Raw genomic sequence first — 22,198 nt, 5'->3', positions numbered from 1 at the left:
TGTGGGGACCATGAGCTGTGCTTCTGGTCTGATGCTCCATCAGAGGGGCACCCAGTGTCCCACCACCAGCACCACCTCGTGCCTCAGCATTTCTGTTCTCTCCCTGCACCTCCCTCACAGGGAAGAATTTCTTCCCAATATCCATCCAAACCTGTCCCTGCTGCTCATCACCACTCCAGGCTTTTCCCTGTGGCCCACAAGATCCTCATGGCCCAGCAGCATTTTCATGTGGGGCTTTTGCTTCTTTCCCATTTCAAATGGGATGGGGAACACAGCTGGGATGTGGAAGGCCAAAATTGGGGGTTTAACAGCCTGGCAGGTAAAAACCATGAGTCACAAAGCACAGGAGCACTCGGGGACATCAAATTACACAAGGCCTGCAGTAACCTGAGCACTGGGAGGGTGGGAGGAGGGAAATCTGGCACCGAGTGGATCCCTGGAGCAAAGCATTCCCAGAACCACACCTACAAGGTTCTGGGAATTCTCACCTGCCATGAGGCAGGGAGCCAGCCTGGAAGCAGGTGACAAGCTGGGCAGCCAAGGACAGTGAAGTGTCCCAGATCTTTGCCATCACCTCCATCCTTCCTCGCTGTCAGAACCTTCGGCCTCGGGGAGCCGGACATTATTTCAGCATGACAGAATAACAGCATCAGCTTTTTGTGTGTGTCACTGTGCACCCAGCTCCCCTCTGCCAGCCCAAGGGAGCTGCCACTTGGGCTCTTTTCATCCTTTTCATAGAGGAAACCAGCACCAGGATCAAAGGAGGCTCCTGGGTGAGAGGCTGATGGGAAAGGGCAGGAACTGCAGAGGTGACAGCGAGGAGATGGGGCTGAGCAAAGTGAGGGGTTGTTCCTTTGTGCTGCAGCCTCTGGCCATGTAACCTGAGTGGCAGCACAGATTATGCTGAGTAGCAGAGGAAGGAGAGAGAAAAACACCTGTGCTCAGGCTGATGGAAATACTGGGTGACTGCATGAAAGGGAGAGCTGCTTCTGCTTCTCCTGAGTGTCACTGCTCTGGGCCATCCTAAAAAAGGTTCAGTGTTGCTTTGCTTGTTTTTCTCTCAATTCCATCAGGTTCTGTGTGCAAAGAGGGCTGCCAGATGATATTTAATGACTCAAATACAGGCACCTCAAATACAGGTCCTCAAATGACCCCAGGTTTTACTGGGAGATGAAAATTTGATTTCAAGTCTTACTCTGGAAGTCCTTTGGTTGCACTAGATGGAAGAAGCTCTACTGGAAATTGAAGCAAACACAAGGAGTTCTTAATTCCCTGCTGAACCAAGCCCTGGCATTCCCACAGAATGGACTAACAGAAGTGGTCTTTCTCCTTCCTTTTCCCCAGCAAAATGAGAAGCATCTCATTTTGAACTCATTTTGAACATTTGGCTATTCCATGCCTACCAGGACATCTGTGGTTTGGATGGAAGAATCTGGGTGGAAGACCAGCTAAAGGTTTCCATGCAACTCCTCAGTCTCCCCACACATCCATCTATCTCTGGTGTGGTTTGAGAGCAAAATCCATGTTAAGGCAGAGGAAAGTGGATTTTCATTTTTTTTTTTTTTAGGATCCTTTGCAGCGCTTTGATCCTAAGTGCTCTGGGAGCACAAATCCCAGCCTGCTGCTTGTTCCCATACTGAGGGAGAGAGGAAACCTCTCAGGGATCTGCATCCCCTGCTCATGGATGTTCAAAGCCTTCTATTCACCTTGGGCTGTGTTATCCCAGCTCTTTTCAAGGAGGACTCCTTGTGAAAGTCAGTTAAAGGCAGGGCCAGGCTGTATTTACCTTGGCACCTGATTGCCTTCCAGAGTCCTCCCATTTCCTCCCTGAGTAATTAATTAATAGCTTGTCAGGGAGGAGGGGAGGACTAAAGAACTTCACCCCATTACTCCCAAGTCTTTTGCCACTGTGGCCAAACCCCTGACCATGCCCAACACCTGCAGTTTGTCACAGTATTGCAAAATACAGAAGCTACCAATAAAAACCCTGAAACCCTTCTTTTAGGATGTTACAGGGATTAAGTTGCTTCCAAAGATGAGATGCAAGGTCACCCAGAAGTGCTGGAGCTGATAAACAACCCCAGAACTGCTTCATAATCTCTGCCAAACAAGTCCAGTATATCAGAATAAGGTTCAGAAAGGTGAAACACCTGTTATATATAATTTCCAAAGCTCCTGCTGAGGGAAAAAAAAATAATATCAAAATAAAATCACTCCTTGCTGCTGCTGCAGAAAGCTTTAATCCCAGGCTCCAGGAGCTTTCTATCCCAAATTCAGCACATTGGAACACACTGCTGTTGCCCAACTGACCCATATATTTTTTTTTTCCTTTATGAACTGGGTGAATAAGTTCATAAAATAACAAAACCATCTTATTTCCACTGAGAAAACACAATTCCCTCCGAGCAAGGTGCAATCCCAGCCTGGCCGAGTCCCCTCCTGACCTATTTACGGAAGTGCTGCCGCGAGGATTTCGGTGTGATCCTCCCTGGAAAAGCCTAAAATTACACTGCCCTACAAAGAGCTGGGATAAATTGACCCCTCTAAGCAAAGGGGTTGCCAGGCTTTTATCTTTTATCTCACAAATTTTATCTTCCCCCCATTGTTGGCTGACACTGGAGCGGAATAATGAGACGATGCGGGGCTCTACGGGGCACGACTGGAAAACTCTGCCTTAGCAACTCAATTGTGTTCCTGATGCCTGTGCTGGCTTTTATACACAGTTACTGGTTTGGAAAGCTGCTCCTGATTGCACACACTCACTCCATAAAGCTGCATTTATGATTTTCTTCCACTTCTTTTTGCCCGGTGTTATGATAAAGGGAATGAGCTGTGGGGTTTGGGGCTGGGATGGAGAAGTGTTTTTATAAAAAAGTCTGGGGGGGATTGTTTTGGTTGGATTTTCGTGCCCTTCATCCAGTCTAGACATGAAAGTCTCAGGATGCAGATGATTTCCACCTCTCTGCAGAAATTGTGCCATGGTATTAAAAAAAGGGATGAAAGGAACAATAAGCACCGAGATGTGTCTAAAATTAGAGGTTTACAAAACAATCTGAGTTTATAATATCCCCAGTACAATAAAAGCCAAGAGCAAGCAGGCCAATTATTTAAAAACTGCAGGATAAAAGGAAACCTTGATCAAAACTGTTATCAGGGGAACAAATCTATCTTTATTGTGTTGTAGTTGTGCTGCTGACTGAAATAACTTTTCTAAAATTGCCACTATGCTGCTAAGAATTAGCTAAATAGAACACCAAAATCAAAACTGCCTTGTCCAAACTATCAACATGACAGCAGCCCACAGTTCTTCCCTATTTTCTGCCAAGGTTTAAATTCCAGTGTGGTTTTTCCTCTATGCACCTTCACTCATCACACAGAAAATGGATGAGTTGATTTCCATGTGATCTTCAGTTAAATTTGCATTTTGTATCTCAAGTGGTAGCAAAGCTGCAGTTCCAGTACTTTAAGTGAATGGGTAAATTAAGAGGAAAACACCAAAATTGTATTTGCTTTGCTGGTGTTATTATTTTTAATATTAATCTTAAACAAGGAGCAAAATTGATACAACAGCAGTGCCAGAAATATCCTCCTCCTTCTGCCAGGGGAGATGAAAATGTCCTTTAAAATACTGGGGGGAAAATAATATTTACAAATCACTGCTGAGAGGAGGGATGCAGAACCAGCAGGGGATTGGAGATTATGCAGCATCCAACTTCTGCTGTCCCTGACCACTGGGAGAATTCAGAAGGAATTTAGAGTTGTCAGGGGGATAAAGTCACTGTCAAGGAGGATGGACTTTTCCTTTGAAAAGCCATCTTTTCTTCTGAGGGTAAACCAGATCCTCCAGAAACCTGACCTTGCTCTTGTGTAAAGGAGTGAAGTCTCTGACTTCACTTGAGTGAAGTCACTTCAGGAAGTGAGAGACCCCGTGAGCAGTCGTGCGTTTTGTGACCATTTTGGGTTCACCTTGGGTTCATTTTGGGACCATTTTGGGTTCATCTGGGGTGTAGACCTGGCTGGGCTCAATGGATGACCCAAGGTGCATCCATTGAGGCCTTCTAATAAATCCCTGCTTTATAAAGTCACTGTCAAGGAGGATGAACTTTTCCTTTGAAAAGCCATCTTTTCTTCTGAGGGTAAGCCAGATCCTCCAGAAACCTGACCCTGTTTTTGTGTAAGGGAGTGAATGTGCTCTGAGCACAGAACCTGGGGAGATCTCCACAGGCTTTTCCTGAGGAGAGGACAGCGGAGCTGAGGTTCAATTCTTGCACATGGAATAAGAAAATGTGAGCCTTGAAGTAGAGAACCAAATAAAGATGGGCACTGCAGTGCCCATGGCCTCAAACCCAGGCATGTGTGGACTGTGTTCACATGCACTCCCATGTCTCCAGAACAAACACAACCATGGAGTTGGATTTGCTCACCTGCACCACACAAGTTGTTCCTTTATCCAATGCTCTGTAATTCTCATCTTCCCTGCTCCAGCTCTCTCTATCCCAAGAATTCACATTCAGCAGTAAACCAGACTCAATCCATCTCCCTCCTAAATGTTACACACAGTCCACTTTCTCACCTTTTCCCTCCTCCCACGTCCTACAGCTGTTTTCTCCATCACAACCATCCTTCCTAGGTAAGAAATGATTCCCAGATCTCCCCATTCCTCCTTGGAAATCCATCTCAAGTCACAGATCCTTGCTTATCTCCCCATCAAGAGGCACAGCACTCACCTTGGTAGACAAAACAAGGCTGGTGGCAAAGCACTCATGGCCATTGAGCTGTGATTCAGCCATGACACGCCAAGAGCCAGCAGCCCCAAAATTTAATGTTACAACTGGGTCAAACCCTAACCTGCTTCACAAGGGTTTCTCATCACCAACCTGCACAACGACCAAGGGGAAAAGAGAGGGGAAATAAAAAGTTCATGGCCAGCTAGAGGGTGCCCAGAGAAGCTGTGGCTGCCCCTGTGATGCCTCAGGTTTTGGCTTTTCTATTTTTCAGATTCTGTGCTGCTTTAGTGTGTGGGTCTGGGTTTCATATGAAGGATGGTGAGCTCTGTGCACAGAGCAGGGAGACAAAACAATTCCTGCTCCAGCTGGGCACCAAGGACAAATGATCCAAATCTCAGCCCAAGAGCACAAACACCGTGGGCTGGAGAGAGAAAAACAAGGGTGGGACTGCAGGGGCTAAAGCTGGAATGGGACAATGAACTGCAAGATGCAAATGGAGCAGAACTGATCCAAGGGAGAGACCCCGTGACTGGTTGTGCACTTGGTGACCACTTTGTTTCATCTTGGGTTCATTTTGTGGCCATTTTGGTTTGCCTTGGGTATAGCCCTGGCTGGGCTCTTGTGCTGCCCAAGGTGCATCCATTGAGGCCTTTTAATAAATTCCTACTTTATTCTTTAGCTCTGTCCAGCCTCTGCTCCAGGTCAGCCTTCCCAAGGCATCACCTGGATCCCTGGAAGTGCCCAAGGCCAGGTTGGATGGGGCTTGGAGGAACTTGGGATGGTGGAAGGTGTCCCTGCCCATGGCAGGGCATTGGAATGAAATGACCTTTAAAGAACTTCTCCAACCATTCCCACTCATACCCAAATATCCCCCAGGCTGAGCTTTAAGGCCCATTCTGTGATACTATGATGACACACTCTGCCCAAATTTCTTCCCCATTCTCAGAGCTCATGGAGCAAATAAGAAACAGGATTTTTTTTTGAGGGTGAAAGCCAAGGAACAGTTGTTGAGATCTCAGTGAAACCATTTTCAGCTCACAAGCTCCAGAGCTGACACCCATGGACACCAGGCAGTTTTGGGAGATGCATCAGCTGCAGGAAGGTGAGGAGCACTCCCTCCAAAGATGGTTACACCCTCCTAAACCTAGAAGGAGTCACAGCAAGGGAGAAAAATAATAATTTTTAATTTAATATATTTCAGAGTAGCAGAATAAGAGCCCAGGACAACAGCAGCCCTGTAAGCAGTGACAGATCCCTGAGGCCACCACACTCCTCAGTCCAGTGCCCTTCCCAGGAGGAAAGGGGTTTTTTTTTTCCCCAGAAGGAAATGAAAACCACATGGACTGGCCAAAGAAGGGATCAATTAGACCATCTGGGCCTACCCACCATGCAGCAAAAACTGCTCCCTCCAAGAAATTTCCCAAATTGCTTTATCCAGTCTCACTTGAAAAGTCCAAAGCAGTGGAGTTTCCAGCTCTTCTCCTGGGATATGATTTCTCCCTGCAGGAAGCCTTTCCTAGCAAGATTTTCCTTTTGAAAATGTCTTCATTTCAATTTGCTGCCCCCCTCTCTCCCCTGCCTGTGAGCATTTGTGAACTACACTAATGAAACAGATTAATACCAAAAAGGAATTACAATTTAGGAATAAATTAGTTTATTTTCCTTTTATCCTCTACCAAAACCCCTCAACATGTCAAAGGAACTCGGAGTCTCCCTGAAATCTTCCTTTTTAAATTGGTCCCACTGCTCATAATTACACCTCCCCTCTATCCATACAAGTTACTTTGCTTTTCTTTCCCTTTCTCCTTTTTTTAGAGAGGAAGGAAAGAAGGCAGAGAAAAGAGTAAGAAAGGGTGGGATGAGGGGACGGGGCAGAGGGACCCATCCCATCTGCTCAGCCTTAATTGCTTCCAACTCTCCCCAAGTGTCTGAAAATGAAGTGATGATTCTGGTGTTGCCTGATGAATATTCCCAATTTCATTCCAGATGAAGGATCTGAGTTTATCCAATAATTGGGTTTTCTGCACCAGGAAACAGCTTCCACTTCCCAGAAATACCAAGGAGAAAGGCTGAGATGTGGCCAAATTGTGGGCAGCAGCTTGGAGAAAAAAAGCACTAAGGGCTCAAATGCTGCTCCAAAGAAATAATTGTTCACAAACGTTGGGAGGGCTGCAAGAGACAAACAAAGCCCCAAATATCCACCAGGCTGGAGGCTGAGCACATACTGATAAAGGCGGTCAAAAATGCAATGGTTTCAACTGAAAATGCCCTTGAAAAAGCACTAGGTAGGAAAACTCTACTCCAGCCACCATCCTATTTCCCCAAAGGATTTTATACTCATGTCTAGTGGTAAAAACTATTCTAATTTATTATAAAAATGGTTATTTTGGCCTTGATCATCACTTCAGCAAATAATAACCCACTGGATTCAAGAGCCTGCTGCCACTTCAAGGTCCTCCCTCTGGGACAGGGACACCTTTCACCAGCCCAGGTTACTCCAAGCCCCATCCAACCTGGCCTTGGACACTTCCAGGGATGGGGAAATACAGGGATGGGGAATTAGAATTCACTAAAGGCTGTTCCCATCCCACAGATGCCCAGCTCAGTATCACTTTTTAAAGGTTTCCCCTCCTGCCAGGAGTTTTGCTGGAGATCTTCATTCCCTCTTGTCCAAAAACATCCAACCATGTGTGTAAATCCTTGCCACAAAAGGATTTGAAGGCCAATGGGAATTTTTTAGGTGGGAGGGCTGCTCCAGGTAGGAAAATCCATCGAGGAAGATGTGAGGGAAGCTCACACTGCAGAGGAGCTCTCTGCTTGCTTCAGCAGCAAAATTTAATTCCCACCCTTGTACAGCATGTTCTGATATTTAAAAATATTCAGTTGACTTCCACATCTCCTGTGCCCTTTATTTTTCTGACAGCTTCTCCTGGATGGGAAGTACAGGAAAATCCAAACTGCAGCAACAGAGCAAAGAGCCAGGAACCACTGCAGCCACTGCCCCGGGGCCAACTTTGGGGTGTTTCTGTTTAAAACACCACTTTTAGAGAGCTGTAAGAATAAATATATATCCTAAACCCTCTAACACTTATTAGAGGTCTAAAAATAAAAGCAGTTTTGGAAATAGGAAGTGCAAATCCAAAGGGAAAGGCAGAGCACAGGGAGGCAGCCTGCCCTTCCCTGTCTCCCTTTCTTGGCTGCAAGGAGCAGCAAGGAAGTGATTATAAAGCATTTATTTGCAAAATCACAGCCAATAAATCCAAGAGCAACAACAGCCTCCCTCACACTGCTCTGGCCATGGGTGGGGGGGAAATGAAGGAGAGCTGGAGGTCTGACCAGCAGGCAGGTGCATGGCAGCAGAGCTTCACTCCCAAGATTTTTGGGAAGAGTTCAAGCCTATAAAGTGGAATATTCACCCAGGCTGCCTCTTACCTCTGCTGTTTTGAAGCCCTAGAAAATAAAAATAAAAAGCCTTGGAAAGGCAATGACAGTTGTGGAATGAAAATGCCTGAAAAGGTTAAAAAGAAAAAAAAAAGAAAAAGAACTGGGCTGTTGAATGAGGAAATGAGTAAGGGAGAGCAAGAGAAAATAAAACAGTACAGAAAAAGCCATCTAAATTCTCCTCCCCTTTCCTGGATACAAATACCAGCACAAGAAAACCGTAGGAAGCGAATCTGACTGCTTTGAAAATCACTGAGGTCAAAAGCCTGACAGAAGAAAGGAAAAAGGATTAAACAAAGGGATGATATAATCTATCCAGCTATAATTCAAACCTTGGAGGTATAAATAGCTCCACTACAGGCCTCAAGTCAACCACTAATTTACACTGCAATCAGGAGGGGGAGGCAGATCCCCATCCCCACAAGCAGATTAATCCTTACTTGCTCATTTTTGCATTTCTGACACCTTTCTTTGAAGTACCAAAGCTGGTACCATCTCACAAAAGGCGTTGGAGAGCCTGAAAATTGGAGAGATGAGCCTGGCTGCTGCTTGTCTGGGGCCTCATGCACAGTCCCAGATGCTGCTGTGGGTCCTGAGTGCAGAGAAGAAAGGAGATGGCCCCAATCCATGGGGCTAAGAGAGGATCAAAGCCACCATTTGCCAGTTTGACACAAAGGGAAGCAGGACTCCAACGATGGCTCTTGTTTCACAAGGTTTTCCCAAGGCTTTAATTGCAGATAAATATTTAGTGGGATATTCAAATACTTGTGAGCACCTCAATCACTCCAGAGGCTCAGTAAATCCCTCTAGGAATATTGGCAAGGGTGGGCTGTGTGGTGTGAGGTAAGAGCAGCAGGACCATCAGCTGCTGGGGGTGGTGGCTCTCAGAGAGGGACACCCAACCCCTCCTCCAGTGTTGTGTCCTTGATTCATCTTGATCCACTGAGAAAGGCAGTGGCAGTGATGGAGGGACAACTCTAGGGCAGTTTCTTCAGTCCCCCACACATCCTCTATGCAACTGCATCCATTTTGAGGGGAGAAATTCCTTCACTCCTTCCTTCTTCACCACATTGTCAGGTTCTGAAGTTCAGTTCAAGAGCAGAACCCTTCCTGTGTGTCCATCCTATGTTCCCAGGAGGAATGGCTGTGTCCAGACACCCCCTGCATGTGTCCTGTGGGTTAATTAACCCCCCTGCCCCTGTTAATGACCCTCACTGCATCCCAGCCTATCTGAATTGAATGAAAATATCATCATAGAGCCAGAATCATGGAATGGTTTGGGTTGGAAGGGATCTTAAAGCTCATCCAGTGCCACCCCATGCCATGGGCAGGGACACCTTCCACTGTCCCAGGTGGCTCCAAGTCCTGTCCAGCCTGGCCTTGGACACTTCCAGGGATCCAGGGGCAGCCACAGCTGCTCCAGGGCCTCCCCACCCTCCCAGGGAACAATTCCTTCCCCATATCCCATCCATCCCTGCCCTCTGGTACTGGGGAACCATTCCCTGTGTCCTGTCCCTCCATCCTTTGTCCCCAGTCCCTCTCCAGCTCTCCTGAATTCCCCTTTCCCTGCTGCCCACAATGTGGGATCACCCAGGGCACATCCAGCCTTTCATCCACCAACATCCCCAAGACTTTCAGGGCTGCCATTTCCCAAATCCCTGCTATTTTTTGCTGATGAGACACAGCATCCCATATAAAAATTCCTACCCTGTAACACATCAGACTTTGTTTAGTGAAACATCTTTCTCCTAACACCAACTATCAGTCACCAGCCTCCATGGTGCCCAACCTCTGCCACACAAGACTTTGAATTATTCCTTTTGGGAAGCACCCAGCTTGATCCCACTATCAGGAGTGGTTTGTTTTTTGTTTCTTTTTTTGTGTCCCAGTGGGTTATTTCATTAGGATGTGGCCCTGGAGACCTTATTCCAGGCTGAGTGTGCAGCTAGTGGGAAGAAAGACTTCTTGATGATGCATTTTCCTACCAAAATAGAAACAGAAGCTTTAAACACAAACAGATTTCAGCTTCCAGCACGGCAGTCCCAGGGCAGGAGACTGAACCAGCTTTAACTACTGAAGTCACACAGGGAAGAATTTGTGAAAAAAGAAAAAAAAAAAAGTGTGGTTTCTGTATTACAGCAGCCACGTGCTCCAGATGGATTCAATGCCATGTGGGCTGGTGAGAAAAAAAAATAACTTTGCTCCTCCCCCGAAACAGAAGTTGGGACAATTCACATCAAAAGTGGATCAAGCACAAAGCAAAAGTCACCAAATGCTTCAAAAGCAGTGAATTGTACCAAATTCAGATGTTAAAGCATCACTAGGAAAAAAAAAACCCACAACGCCCTGTGGTATGAAACTCTGAAAATGTATGTTAAAAATTGTGTAACAGAGAATTTTTCCATATTTTTGCTCCCAAGAATAAAGACTGGGATAAATCAACAGCTGAAAGGGCTGAATGTCATCTTGCTGTGAGCTTTTGCTAATAAAAATCAGAGTATGGATGAAATAATTCAAGCTGAAAGGAAGTGCAAATGTTTTAAAAGGTATTTTCCTTTGAAAAGCAAAAATCTGCCTCACGGTGAAGAGAAGGAGAAAATCAGTTCATGACATTTCTTTCCTTTTGTGACAGAGAAAATTTATTAAAATGATGATTGCTGCACAAGGAAATAAAGTCATTTCATTACAAGCAAGACATGGAGTGCTGAGGAAGAATTTGTTCCCCTGCAAAGGCTCAAACCCCATGAGATGACAAAGCAGGGATGCCCAGAGCACAGTGTGGGGACCAAAGGTGAGGCTGAGCATCCTGCTGATTGTCTGCATCCCATAATTTAACCAGCATTTCCAATTAAGCACTTCTTACAGATCCATCATGGACTTCAGCAAGCTGACAGCCCTTCCAAAAGCCCAGAAACAGCCACTTTAAAAACAATGAAAACCCCTGAACACCTGCCTGAGGGATGAACAAACTGGTGTCTAGCAGATATTATCTATTTTTTTTTTATTTATTTAAGAGCAAATAAAATTGAAGTGGGGAGTAGATGTTTTAAAGCACTTAATGCAGAGCTGGGTTGCCAGCCAATATCTTACATCTAAAACATCTTCCTAAATGATCCATTTCAGGATTCAAAGCACATAAAAATAAAGAAATAGATATGAAATAGGTTTTGATCAAGCCTCTGGCTGCTTGGGAAAAGGACTTTTAACAGCTTGACCTCTGAAGCAAAAAGAGCAGCTGGGAAGCAAAGCTGACCTTCCACTGATCAACTGCAACAAAACCAGTGCCAGGCTGGGCTTCCCAATTTGTTTTTGTGCTCTGGACACCTGTGAGCATCCCTGGTGAAATATTTTGGGGTGGTTTCAATGTTGCTCACGGCACCTGAGCAGCAGAAAATTCATTTCCTGTGAGCTGGCATTTGAGCAAACAAATCTCCATCCTGCCCAAGGTGTGTCTGAGCTCCAGGACAGACAAACGGAGCCTCTGGGAGGAGGTGGAGCAGCACCTCAACGTGGGGGTTGAGGTCTCCTTGCCCCCCAACACCTGCAGGGGGTTCCTGTTTCCTTTGAAGATGTGGTGAGCTGGCAGCAGCCTGGCCTGAGGCAGCTGCAGGCACTGATCCACTGCAGCTGGAGAGTTTCAGGTTGGTTTTTGGACAGTAAATGATGGCTCTAAGGGACACCTGCTCTGGCAGTGTGCAAGCAGAATCCTCATCCTGAGTGTTCATCCCAAGACAGATTGGGAAGAAGAAAATCCAGCCAGCACCACCCTTCATGGGGATCCTCAGGTGTTTCAGCCATTCCTGGGGCTCCCTGCACCTCCCAGTTTGGGGCAGAGCTCCAGCCCTTCCAAATAATTTCATTTTTGCTCAGATTTAACTCTTCCCCTCCAGACCCTTCACATGGAAGCATTGAAGGGCAGAGCTCCAGCCCTTCCAAATAACTTCATTTTTGCTCAGATTTAGCTCTTCCCCTCCAGACTCTTCACTGTCCTTGGTCACCACCTCTAATTTTGAGCTCATCTTTGGGATGAAGGCAGGGAGATGCTGAACATCCCAAACATTTCCACACACCTGAGCCTTCTAACATGGATTAAAACACCAAGGTGAATCCTGACCAACTTTTCTCCTGGAAAACCCAACTCAGCTTCCACATTTCTCCACCAACTTTCTGCTGCTTAATCCCTTCAGCCATTTCCTCCTCCTGCAGAGCTCTCACCTCCCCACAAGTTTCCTCTGCAAGGAGGAACCTCAAATTACAAAACCCAGATGGATGCAGCTGCAGAGACCTCCCTGCTCAGTCCCACCTGTACCTCAGAAGCTCAGATGTCACTTTAGGTGCCATAACATCCACTCATTTTGGGGGAGAAACAGCAACATTTCATCCTCTAAACCAGTTTCTCTCAAATACAAAGTTTTTTGCAAGATCATGCAAAAGGTCTTCTTCACATGATCTTGTTGATTTAGCAAGCTGGTCTAGTTGAAGGTGTCCCTCCACATGGCAAGGGTTGGATGAAATGGTTTTTAAGACCTCTTTCAACCCAGAACATTTTATTTTATTTTATTTTTATTTGCTGTTTGTCAAATTTTGCTGTTTGTCAAATTGTCAGTTTCTCTCAAATACAAAATTTTTTGCAAGATTTTGGTGTTGTTCACATGATCTTGTTGATTTAGCAAGCTGGTCTAGTTGAAGGTGTCCCTGCACATGGCACAGAATTGGATTAAATGGTTTTTGAGACCTCTTTCAACCCAGAACATTTTATGGTTCTGTGATTCTAAGACTTCTCCACCCCCTTGTACAAAACTGGAAGCAGCCCATCCTAATATTTTTTGTTTGCTTGCTTTTTAGGTTTTTTGGGGTTTTTTTAATTAAGGGCCAGGTCTAGTTGAATTTTGAACCTACAAACTTCCTCTAGAGCAAGAGCAGCTTGACCTTGTGCTTCCTCAGAAGCTCAGATGTCACTTTAGGTGCCATAACATCCACTCATTTTGGGGAGAAACAGCAACATTTCATCCTCTAAACCAGTTTGTCTCAAATACAAAGTTTTTTGCAAGATTTTGGTGTTGTTCACATGATCTTGTTGATTTAGCAAGCTGGTCTAGTGGAAGGTGTCCCTCCACATTGGCAAGGGGTTGGATTAAATGGTTTTTAAGACCTCTTTCAACCCAGAACATTTTATTTTATTTTATTTTTATTTGCTGTTTGTCGAATTTTGCTGTTTGTCAAATTGTCAGTTTCTCTCAAATACAAAATTTTTTGCAAGATTTTGGTGTTGTTCACATGATCTTGTTGATTTAGCAAGCTGGTCTAGTTGAAGGTGTCCCTGCACATGGCAAAGAATTGGATTAAATGGTTTTTGAGACCTCTTTCAACCCAGAACATTTTATGGTTCTGTGATTCTGTGACTTCTCCACCCCTTGTACAAAACTGGAAGCAGCCCATCCTAATATTTTTTGTTTGCTTGCTTTTTAGGTTTTTGGGGGGTTTTTAATTAAGGACCAGGTCTAGTTGAATTTTGAACCTACAAACTTCCTCTAGAGCAAGAGCAGCTTGACCTTGTGCTTCCTCAGAAGCTCAGATGTCACTTTAGGTGCCATAACATCCACTCATTTTGGGGAGAAACAGCAACATTTCATCCTCTAAACCAGTTTCTCTCAAATACAAAGTTTTTTGCAAGATTTTGGTGTTGTTCACATGATCTTGTTGATTTAGCAAGCTGGTCTAGTGGAAGGTGTCTCTCCACATGGCAAGGGTTGGATGAAATGGTTTTTAAGATCTCTTTCGACCCAGAACATTTTATGGTTCTGTGATTCTGCGACTTCTTCACTCCCTTGTACAAGACTGGAAGCAGCTCATACTAATATTTTTTGTTTGCTTGCTTTTTAGTTTTTTGGGGGGGTTTTTGGTTTGTTTTTTTTTGTTTTTTTTTTTTTTTTTTTTTTTTATTAAGGGCCAGGTCTAGTTGAATTTTGAACCTACAAACTTCCTCTAGAGCAAGAGCAGCTTGACCTTGTGCTTCCTCAAAGCTGAGCCCAAGGTTAAGACCTGAGGTTGCCAAGAATCTGCTGAGAGAGGTGCAGCCAAGCTGGGCACCTTCCATGGGGGAAAAAAGAGCCCTGAAGAGGTAAAACAGCTTTATTGTAGCATAAACTCCATCTATATCTGAAATGTTTCACTTTAAAGAGCTTCTCCCCTCCCTCCAGCTCTGCAAAGAGAGAATTCTCACCAAGGCACACAAACCACATCAAATGGAAGCAGAACCTGGCCAAGCAGCTCAGACACAGCCCCCACCCCACAGATGCTCTCTGCAGCAGCAAAAGTATAGATTACACTATTTCCTTCCCCAAATATTGTACATTTTATACATTTCACCTGGTACACCACCACTTCCTGCACTACAGCTTCCACCTGGGCAAGAGAGGACAGGAGCAAAAGGGAAAATGTCTTGTATATGGATAGGCACCTTAAAAATGCATTAAAAATCAAGTTTGGACATTAATTTCCCTCAGCAATGGTCAACCAAATAAAGCTCTCCTCCTCCTCCTCCTCCTCCAGAGCACCCTTCCAGATCCCCCCAAGCCATTTTATAACTATGAAATTATAATTATAATTTACCTCCTTCCCCAGCGAGCTCATCCCTTGGCTCCACAGGTACCAGCTGTGCCCTCTCTCACCCCAAGTGTTGCTGTATTTTGACCAAGCTCAGAGAAACTGGTGGAGTTTGTAAGAAAAATTTCACATTTTGTGTCAGAGCTGGAGGATTTACGCATCAAAAGCTTGTTGGGCTTCTCCCCACCTGCAGCTTTTACCTGCTGCCAGGTATCACTTCCCATGAAATGCACCCACCTGAGGCCACCACAGCTAAAGGGTCCCTGTTGGAGCCCTGGATGATGAGAATTTTAGATTTTCTGTGTTGAAAGACCCTCAAGAAAACACCACATTTGACCTGAAGTATAGAGAAAGTTTCCAAAATTGATTAATAACACTAAGGTTAAAAGTGTGTAGTTTGAAGAGAAATGTGTAATAGAAAACTTGAAAAGTTTTAAAATATAATAATTTATATGAAGTCAAATAGATGTTTTAAAGCAGTAATTAGTCCTTCTTCTTCATAAATTTAAGTATTTTTTATAACTAAACAAAAAAGTCCACATTACAAGACATAAGTAATTATTAAGTTAAAAGAAAAAATAATTTAAGTGTCATTTCTTCATTAAATAGTTTTTCCTTTAAAAAACTTATAAATACGAAACCATTTTATAACCTGTTAGTAAAATATTATAGAACTCAAAAGTTGTAAGACTGTATTGTAAATAAAAATTAATAAAAATCTGAATCCAAACACAAAATACCATCAATACATTTAATCCCAGCCCTAACTTAAAAAAAAAAAAAAATTAGAAAAAAAATTTTAAAAATACCAACAGATCACAGCCCTGGGAAATACACAAAATAATTAATTTTTCCAGCCTGCCTTATCTCCCTGTGGACATCCACATACAAAAATCCCCAGCCCAGGTATCTGCCTGCCCTCAGAATGACTCTGTGTGAAAAGGGAACAGGTTCCTGACCAAGCACAGGCAGTTCTGCACCACATCCCTGTGTTTAATGCATCACAACCCATCCAGCTGGAGCTGTGAGGGGTCCACATGTCCCTTGCCAAATTCCTGTGTAATTTTTCATTCTTTCTTCTTCATCATTGCATAATCCAGGGCGGATTTGTACAGCAATATTAAAGGAAATTTGCTGGTGCAGAGAGAGGAAAACACCGGCGACGGTGCCAGCCTGCCAGGGGATTTCCATGCTTTGCTCTTGGAAAGGCCTGATAAGATGGATATATTTGTTTTAGATTTCAGCAAGGAACCTCAAGGATTTGGATTGGAAAAATCCTTAAATAATATCAGAGAAGTGAGTTCTGGAGGAGGAGGCAGGAGAAGTTAATGGTGTTAGCACTGACCTGGCTGATCCCACTGCTGACCTGTGTCTGCCTGGGCAAATGTATTCCTGAAACCTCCCTGTGGTGTTGGGGAAAGTGCAATTCCAGTTGGGTGCAACTCCAGAATTTCATAGGTTTTGGTTTGTATCAGCTGGGACCAGATGTTCTCCTCAGGCCCCTCCACCTCCAGTGCTTGGCACTGTGGTAAAAATGTCACCAAAGCAGCTGCACTTGTGTTTTACCAACAAACCCAAAGCACATCTGATTGAATTCCCTCTTCTTTTCTGTTGAAAGGGATCTTAAAGACAATTTAATTCCATGCTGCTGCCATGGGCAGAGTCATTTTCCACTAAACCAGGTTGCTCCAAACCCCATCCAACCTTCAGCACTTGGATGGATGGTGCAGCCAATCTGCCCAAAAGGAAGGATCTGTTTTATTGAAAATGTGAATCAGCTCAACCCTCCCACTGGACCAAATACAATCAAAGCAGAGATGTGTTTGGAGACACCAACATGAGAAAGATTTGCTCCTATAGGTGCAGGCCCACCAGTGTCAGCAACAGCTGTGCTTAGCTGCAATGAACTAAATTAGCATGGCTTGATCTCAGTGGAGACAAGTTGTTGAGGAAGCCCTCAAACTTAGCAAGCAAACACAACTAAAAACCTAAACTGACTGCAGCTGCAACCCTCCTGAAAGCTGAACCTGTGGTTGCTACACCCTGGCAATGTTTTTTATGAGGCAACCACCCCTTGGTGCAGTTTCCCATCTGCTCAGGCAACAGGTACATCAGTTGCTGGTTTCGGTTTTTCAGGACTGAATTTCAATAAAAATCGCAGTCTCAGAAGGATGTGAGAGCAGTTGATGTCTGTGCACTGATAGTTATGCCTAATTAACATAAAAATGAGGTTTTCCTAATCACCTGCAAGAGGAAACCTGCTTGCAGAACAAGCTACTGGGGAAAAAAAAAATAAATTACTCCTCAGGGAGGCAGTTGTCAGAAATAAGGAGGGTGGATGTGTTTATTTATACCCAGCAGCTCCAGGTAGGGGTTGCAGGTCCTGACACGCTGCCTGGAGTGGTTTCTGCAAGGAGTTTTCTCCTTCCTGTCCCCATTCCATGCTCAGCTCCAACCACCCAGTGCTGGTGGTGTGTGCTGGGAATGAGGGTTTGCACTCTGTGCAAATCCCAGGGTGTTTTTTAGGCCAAGTCAGCTCACCTCAGCAGGATCAAATTTCAGGTAGAAGTTTGAAGCCTCACAGGAAAGAGGTGGGGAGAAGTGCCAGTGGGATTTAGGAGCACCAATCACTTGTGATTTCTGGTCTCTGGGCAAACTCTGTGTTTCCAAAAGTGCTCCAAGGATCAGCCTGCACATCAGCAAGTCCCAAAATGTGACAGCAATCTTTAAAGGGTTCAGAAGCACTGCAGCTGGTGGTGGCTTTGACCAAAAATGCAAATCCAAGTGGGGGAAAAACCACTTTGGCCAATCCAAGCAGAATCCACCAGGATGAAGCAGTGCAGGGCTGGAATGAGTTCTGATCCACCACCTCCTATCATCTCCTGAAGTTTGGTCACAATTGCACGTGCCTGAGGAGAAGATGAAGCTGTGGCACTTTTTTGAGGAGCAATCCTTGAGGGAGAGGCTGTGGGACTGTGGTGGAAGGTGCTGGAGGGTACCCCTGAGGGGAGCACCAGCAGCACCCTGGTGATAGATAAACCTTCAAGTTACTGAGAGAACAAACACCAGGGGAAGGAGCCAACCACAATTTACTGACTTATCTCTCAGGAAAGACATTTCAGTTATTGTGGGTAGCACCGAAAACAACAGCTCGGGGACGGGCGCTGGGGGAACCGGTGGAGGAAACCACACGTGTCGAGCTCTTCTGCAAATCCAGGGCACCCCAGCGTGGCTCCCACCTCCCCAAAAACTGCTGGCAACACAGCTGGAGGAGGATATGGATGGTGCAGAGGTTGTGGATGGCTTTGGATGGGCTTTGTTGAAAGAAGATCTGTGGTTTTAGCGCTCCCCCTCTCAAAAACACGGCACACACAAGGGAGGGTCCCCTCCACACCTTGATGGTTTCTGCCCCTTTCAGCAGCTCTGGCAGTGTTCTGCACACTCAAATACAGCTCCACACAATGCCACAGCTCCAGCACACTGAGCACCTTGCTCTGATTGCTTTCAATATACACCAGTGCTCTTCCTAAACCAGGACCTCACAAACGGTGGGACCACCACCGATGCTCCACCATTGCTCACACTTGCCCCTGATGCTCTGGGGGCAGAAGTTCCCCTGGTTTTCCCCATCAAAGTCAATTTTTCAGAAAATAAATACATTGCACAAAGTATTGTAGATGAACATCCACTCACACCTGCCCCTGATGCTCTGGGGGCAGAAGTTCCCCCAGTTTCCCCATCAAAGTCAGTTTTTCAGAAGAGAAATACATTGCACAAAGTATTGTAGATGAACATCCCAATAAGGTATTTGCCTTAACCTTTTCTACTCTCTACAAAAAGGAAGTAAGAGAATTGCAAGCAAATTTTTTAGTGCTATCAGATTTAGTCAAATTTAGTGAGGACACCAGATTTAGCATCAATGTAGAATTCAGAATTACAAAAAACTTGATTTTGTATGTGAAACCTGAAGTCACACAAAATTCCAGTAATTCTTTCCTTGCTCTTTCTATTCCTGTAAGACACCATAATTTTTAAATATTGGATAATTGGAGTCTGCAGCTTGAAGGTTTCTCCAAAACACCAGCTCTTTTTGGAATTAGACTGATGTCACTGTAGCTCATTTGCTTAATTAGTGATTTACAGAAAGATCTCTTTAGGAGAAGGGGGAAACCTTTCAAATGAAAAGCTCCAAGTGCAGAATCAAGACACCATCCCCGATGACTGTTTACTCCCATCTTGTACATAATTTTGGGCCACACTACATCAATCAGCAGCTGTGACTGATGCCATTACACCTCCTAAATAAAAAGTGAACTCTGCAAGAGGCCAAGCACCACTGAGTTTTTCCCTAACAGGAGGATGTTGCTTTTACAAAATCATGCTGGGAAAAGTCAGCACACAGAATAAACACACAAATCCCAGCGCTGCTGCACAGCCCTAGAGGAGTTTTCCCCTTATTTCAGCATTTTGTTTTTATCACTGCAGCCTTCCTTCCCTCAAGCACTTGGCTTTTGCTGATCACTGCACCCCAGCACACAAATCCTCCTCCAAAGGGGTGCTGGGGTACTGTGGAGCATGGGGAGAGGGCCTGCACACATGTGCACGTTGCAAGGAACAATAATTCATGCAAATCCCTGCTCCAAGCAAATTCCACAGCAGTGCATCTTATCACAAGCCAAACAAAAAGCAGGAATAGGCTGGAGAATGGTAAACCCACGTTCAAAGAATCTGTTCTTGTTGCAGCTTGAATTTCCCCCTCTCCTCCCAACAGCTCTCTGCTGACACCAAAAACCAAGCAGCCATGAACTGAACCCACTAATCAGAAGTGAAAACCCAAACTGTGAGAGGAAGCAAAGCCTCTGTTCCAGTAGATATTTGGGAGTCTCTGTGGTGACCCTCTTTGCTTCAGGAAGAGGAGGCAGAGACCAGCAGTGACCATCTCACCCTTCCGATGATGCCTCCAAGCACAACCACCATGGCAGAAACAATCCAGCAAGGCAAGAATTCAGGTGTAAAAGCAGCACAAAAACTACTTATAAATCCATTTAACTCTGCTCACATTTGTATTTTCTTCTCCAAGTTTGTAAAACAATTTGCTGCTTTTAAATCAGGGATTTTCCTCTGTTTCATCCATCAAGAACTGAGCACTCCCTTGCCACATTTGGAGATAGACCAGCTTTCCACAGACGCTCAAGATGATGAAAATAAACGAATAAAATATATCTTTAGTTCAAGTTTTCTTCTTTTTTTTCTGAGATTGCAAGTTAGAACCTGAATTCCAACCCAACCACTGGGTTTCAGCAGAACAAAAAAATCCCTGTGCTGAGTGCTCTCAAATAAGAGTCATGTCCCTTCCAACTCTGCACCAACAGAGACCTTATTATCCTTTGGGGGAGGAAGTCAGATTTTTTCCACTTAGTTACGTTCCCAGGTAGTTCTTAAATAAGATTTCCCTTCCATCTGTGTTTAAAGGGACACTTTAGCAGAAGTTACTGCTTGGCCATAGAGCCATGGTTGTGTACTGAACCCCAAAATAGACCAATGGCCACTGGCCAGCACCATTTTATTGCAAGGACAGGACAAATGAGAAGATGCCAAAATTAACAGCACCTCTTCCTACCTTAATTATCATCAGTCAATCGTCCACCTGCACTTCATTAGGAGCCCATAAAGGTTCTTCCAGTGCTGCCCCCTGGAAACAAACAAACAAAAAAAAAAGCTTTTAGAACCAAAGAAGACAAATACAGCAATATCTTAGGAAAACAGCATTTTTACTGCTGCCAGCAAGGCAATTCCACTCCATTTTACCAGATGCAAAATGCAGTTTTTTTATTATTGCTCAAGCTACAGACACACTAGAAAAAATGAAAATAACTTCTAAGTACAGAGAGCAAAATTGGGAGTTTCCAGGGTTAAAAGTGCTTTTGGGAAGAGGTGGCAGGAGGGAATTACAGGGCAGCAGCAGTTACAAATGAAGGGACTCTGATACTCCCAGCTTGGCCTGACAGATGCACTGCTGTTTGGGTAAAAGCAAATAAAGTGTAGCAGGGTCCAGAGCTAGAGGAAATAGGTAATTGCTGTTGTAGTGAGGGCTCTTCTGAGGGTGTATTTCCCCAGACAGAAGTAGTTTGGGCATTGGGAAAAGCAGTTCTGTGTGTTCATCTCCTCCCACCCCAAGGGAAGGGGACAGAAAGCCACATGGAGGTCACCGGGATTTCTGGTGGCCACATACCCATGGGACAGCCACCAGCAACTTCCCCAAGCCCAAAGCTCTCTGGATACAGACTCTGGCTGTAGGACCAAGTGTGATCCTATAAGGAACAGGCTGGAGACCTGCAGGGATGGTTGTGATGCTCCCACACTTGCACAAATCACCTCCCTCCCCACCGGCTCTTGGGTTTGGGTTCCTGGCTCCATCGGCACGGCCACACCACAGAGGCTCACAGCTCACCTGCCATGTCCACACTGCTCCTGGCTGTTCCCCACTTTAACAGGACCAGCCAAGTTATCTCCACTCCCTGCATCTCAGCTCCCCTTCCCAAAATATTCTTTACCCACATCAGCTTTGAGGCAGCAGCAGCAGCAGGGCTCCTTGCAGGATTCTGCAGAGCCAACCCCCAACTAATCCCATCTTCTGGGCTGCTGCTCTAAAGCACAGAATTAGAGACCTGAGGCACTTGTAGATTTCGAGTTGAATACATTTAAACCATAAATTAATTTATTTTTTTTTCCCTATCGACATCTTTCCTGGCCAGCCTTGGGCAGGATGTGACCCAGCCATCTGCTCTGTCAGTGCCAGGAGCTGTGGAGCTCAGACATAATCCCTGGGTGATCTCCTCGTTGTTTTCCATCCTGCTCAAGTGTTGACTTGAGCACTTGTTCAATTAGACAAGCCTCAGCACTGCAATCAGATGGGCTCACAGGGCTGATTTTCTGCCTCCACTGAGGAGAAAAAAAAATCTGATTTAGTTCTGTGTGAGTGTGATAGAACTGGGAGCTTCAAAGCAACAAGACCTGGAGATCATGTCTGCTCTGAAGTCTGCCAGAATTGCTGCTTAACCTGAGCAGACCACCAGCAACTTCCATTGCAAGAGAAGCTGTGAGACAGAGCAGATTAAAAGCCATTGGATCTGCCAGGGAGGAGGAGAGCTGGGTTATTTTCCTGATACTTCTTTTTCAAGGGAGCTGGAGAACAGCTGAGGCATTTGCTTTCTCTTGGCTCTGGCTCTAAATGAGTGACCCCAGATGTGCCAGACTCTTGGTATTCCTACACCCCACGTGCATTTTCTTCCTTGTGACCCAGCATTTCCCAACACCTCCCAGAGCTGCTGTCCTGGGGCAGAGGGGTCTGAGGGCTACAAGAATTCAGTGCAGCATTCAGGCTGTCCTCTCCTCCCTGTGCAGAGGGGGTGAAGCCCTGCCAT

General features: G+C 45.1%; 1 protein-coding gene across 2 annotated transcripts in view; it reads right to left on the bottom strand.

The window, feature by feature from the left end:
* The window catches only part of PTPRA (protein tyrosine phosphatase receptor type A), a 128,275-nt gene that overhangs the window by 48,272 nt on the left and 57,805 nt on the right, over positions 1 to 22,198 (bottom strand). For both annotated transcript variants that reach the window (XM_066548786.1, XM_066548787.1), the window contains exon 3: positions 20,395 to 20,466. In XM_066548786.1, coding sequence (XP_066404883.1) covers positions 20,395 to 20,406 — 12 coding nt within the window. In that variant the 5' untranslated portion in view covers positions 20,407 to 20,466. The remainder of the gene's footprint in view (positions 1 to 20,394; positions 20,467 to 22,198) is intronic.

The sequence above is a fragment of the Molothrus aeneus genome, chromosome 4, assembly GCF_037042795.1.
Source record: "Molothrus aeneus isolate 106 chromosome 4, BPBGC_Maene_1.0, whole genome shotgun sequence".
NCBI lineage: Eukaryota > Metazoa > Chordata > Aves > Passeriformes > Icteridae > Molothrus > Molothrus aeneus.
The sequence above is the reverse complement of the archived record's forward strand: the minus strand, read 5'-3'. Positions and strand labels throughout refer to the sequence as shown.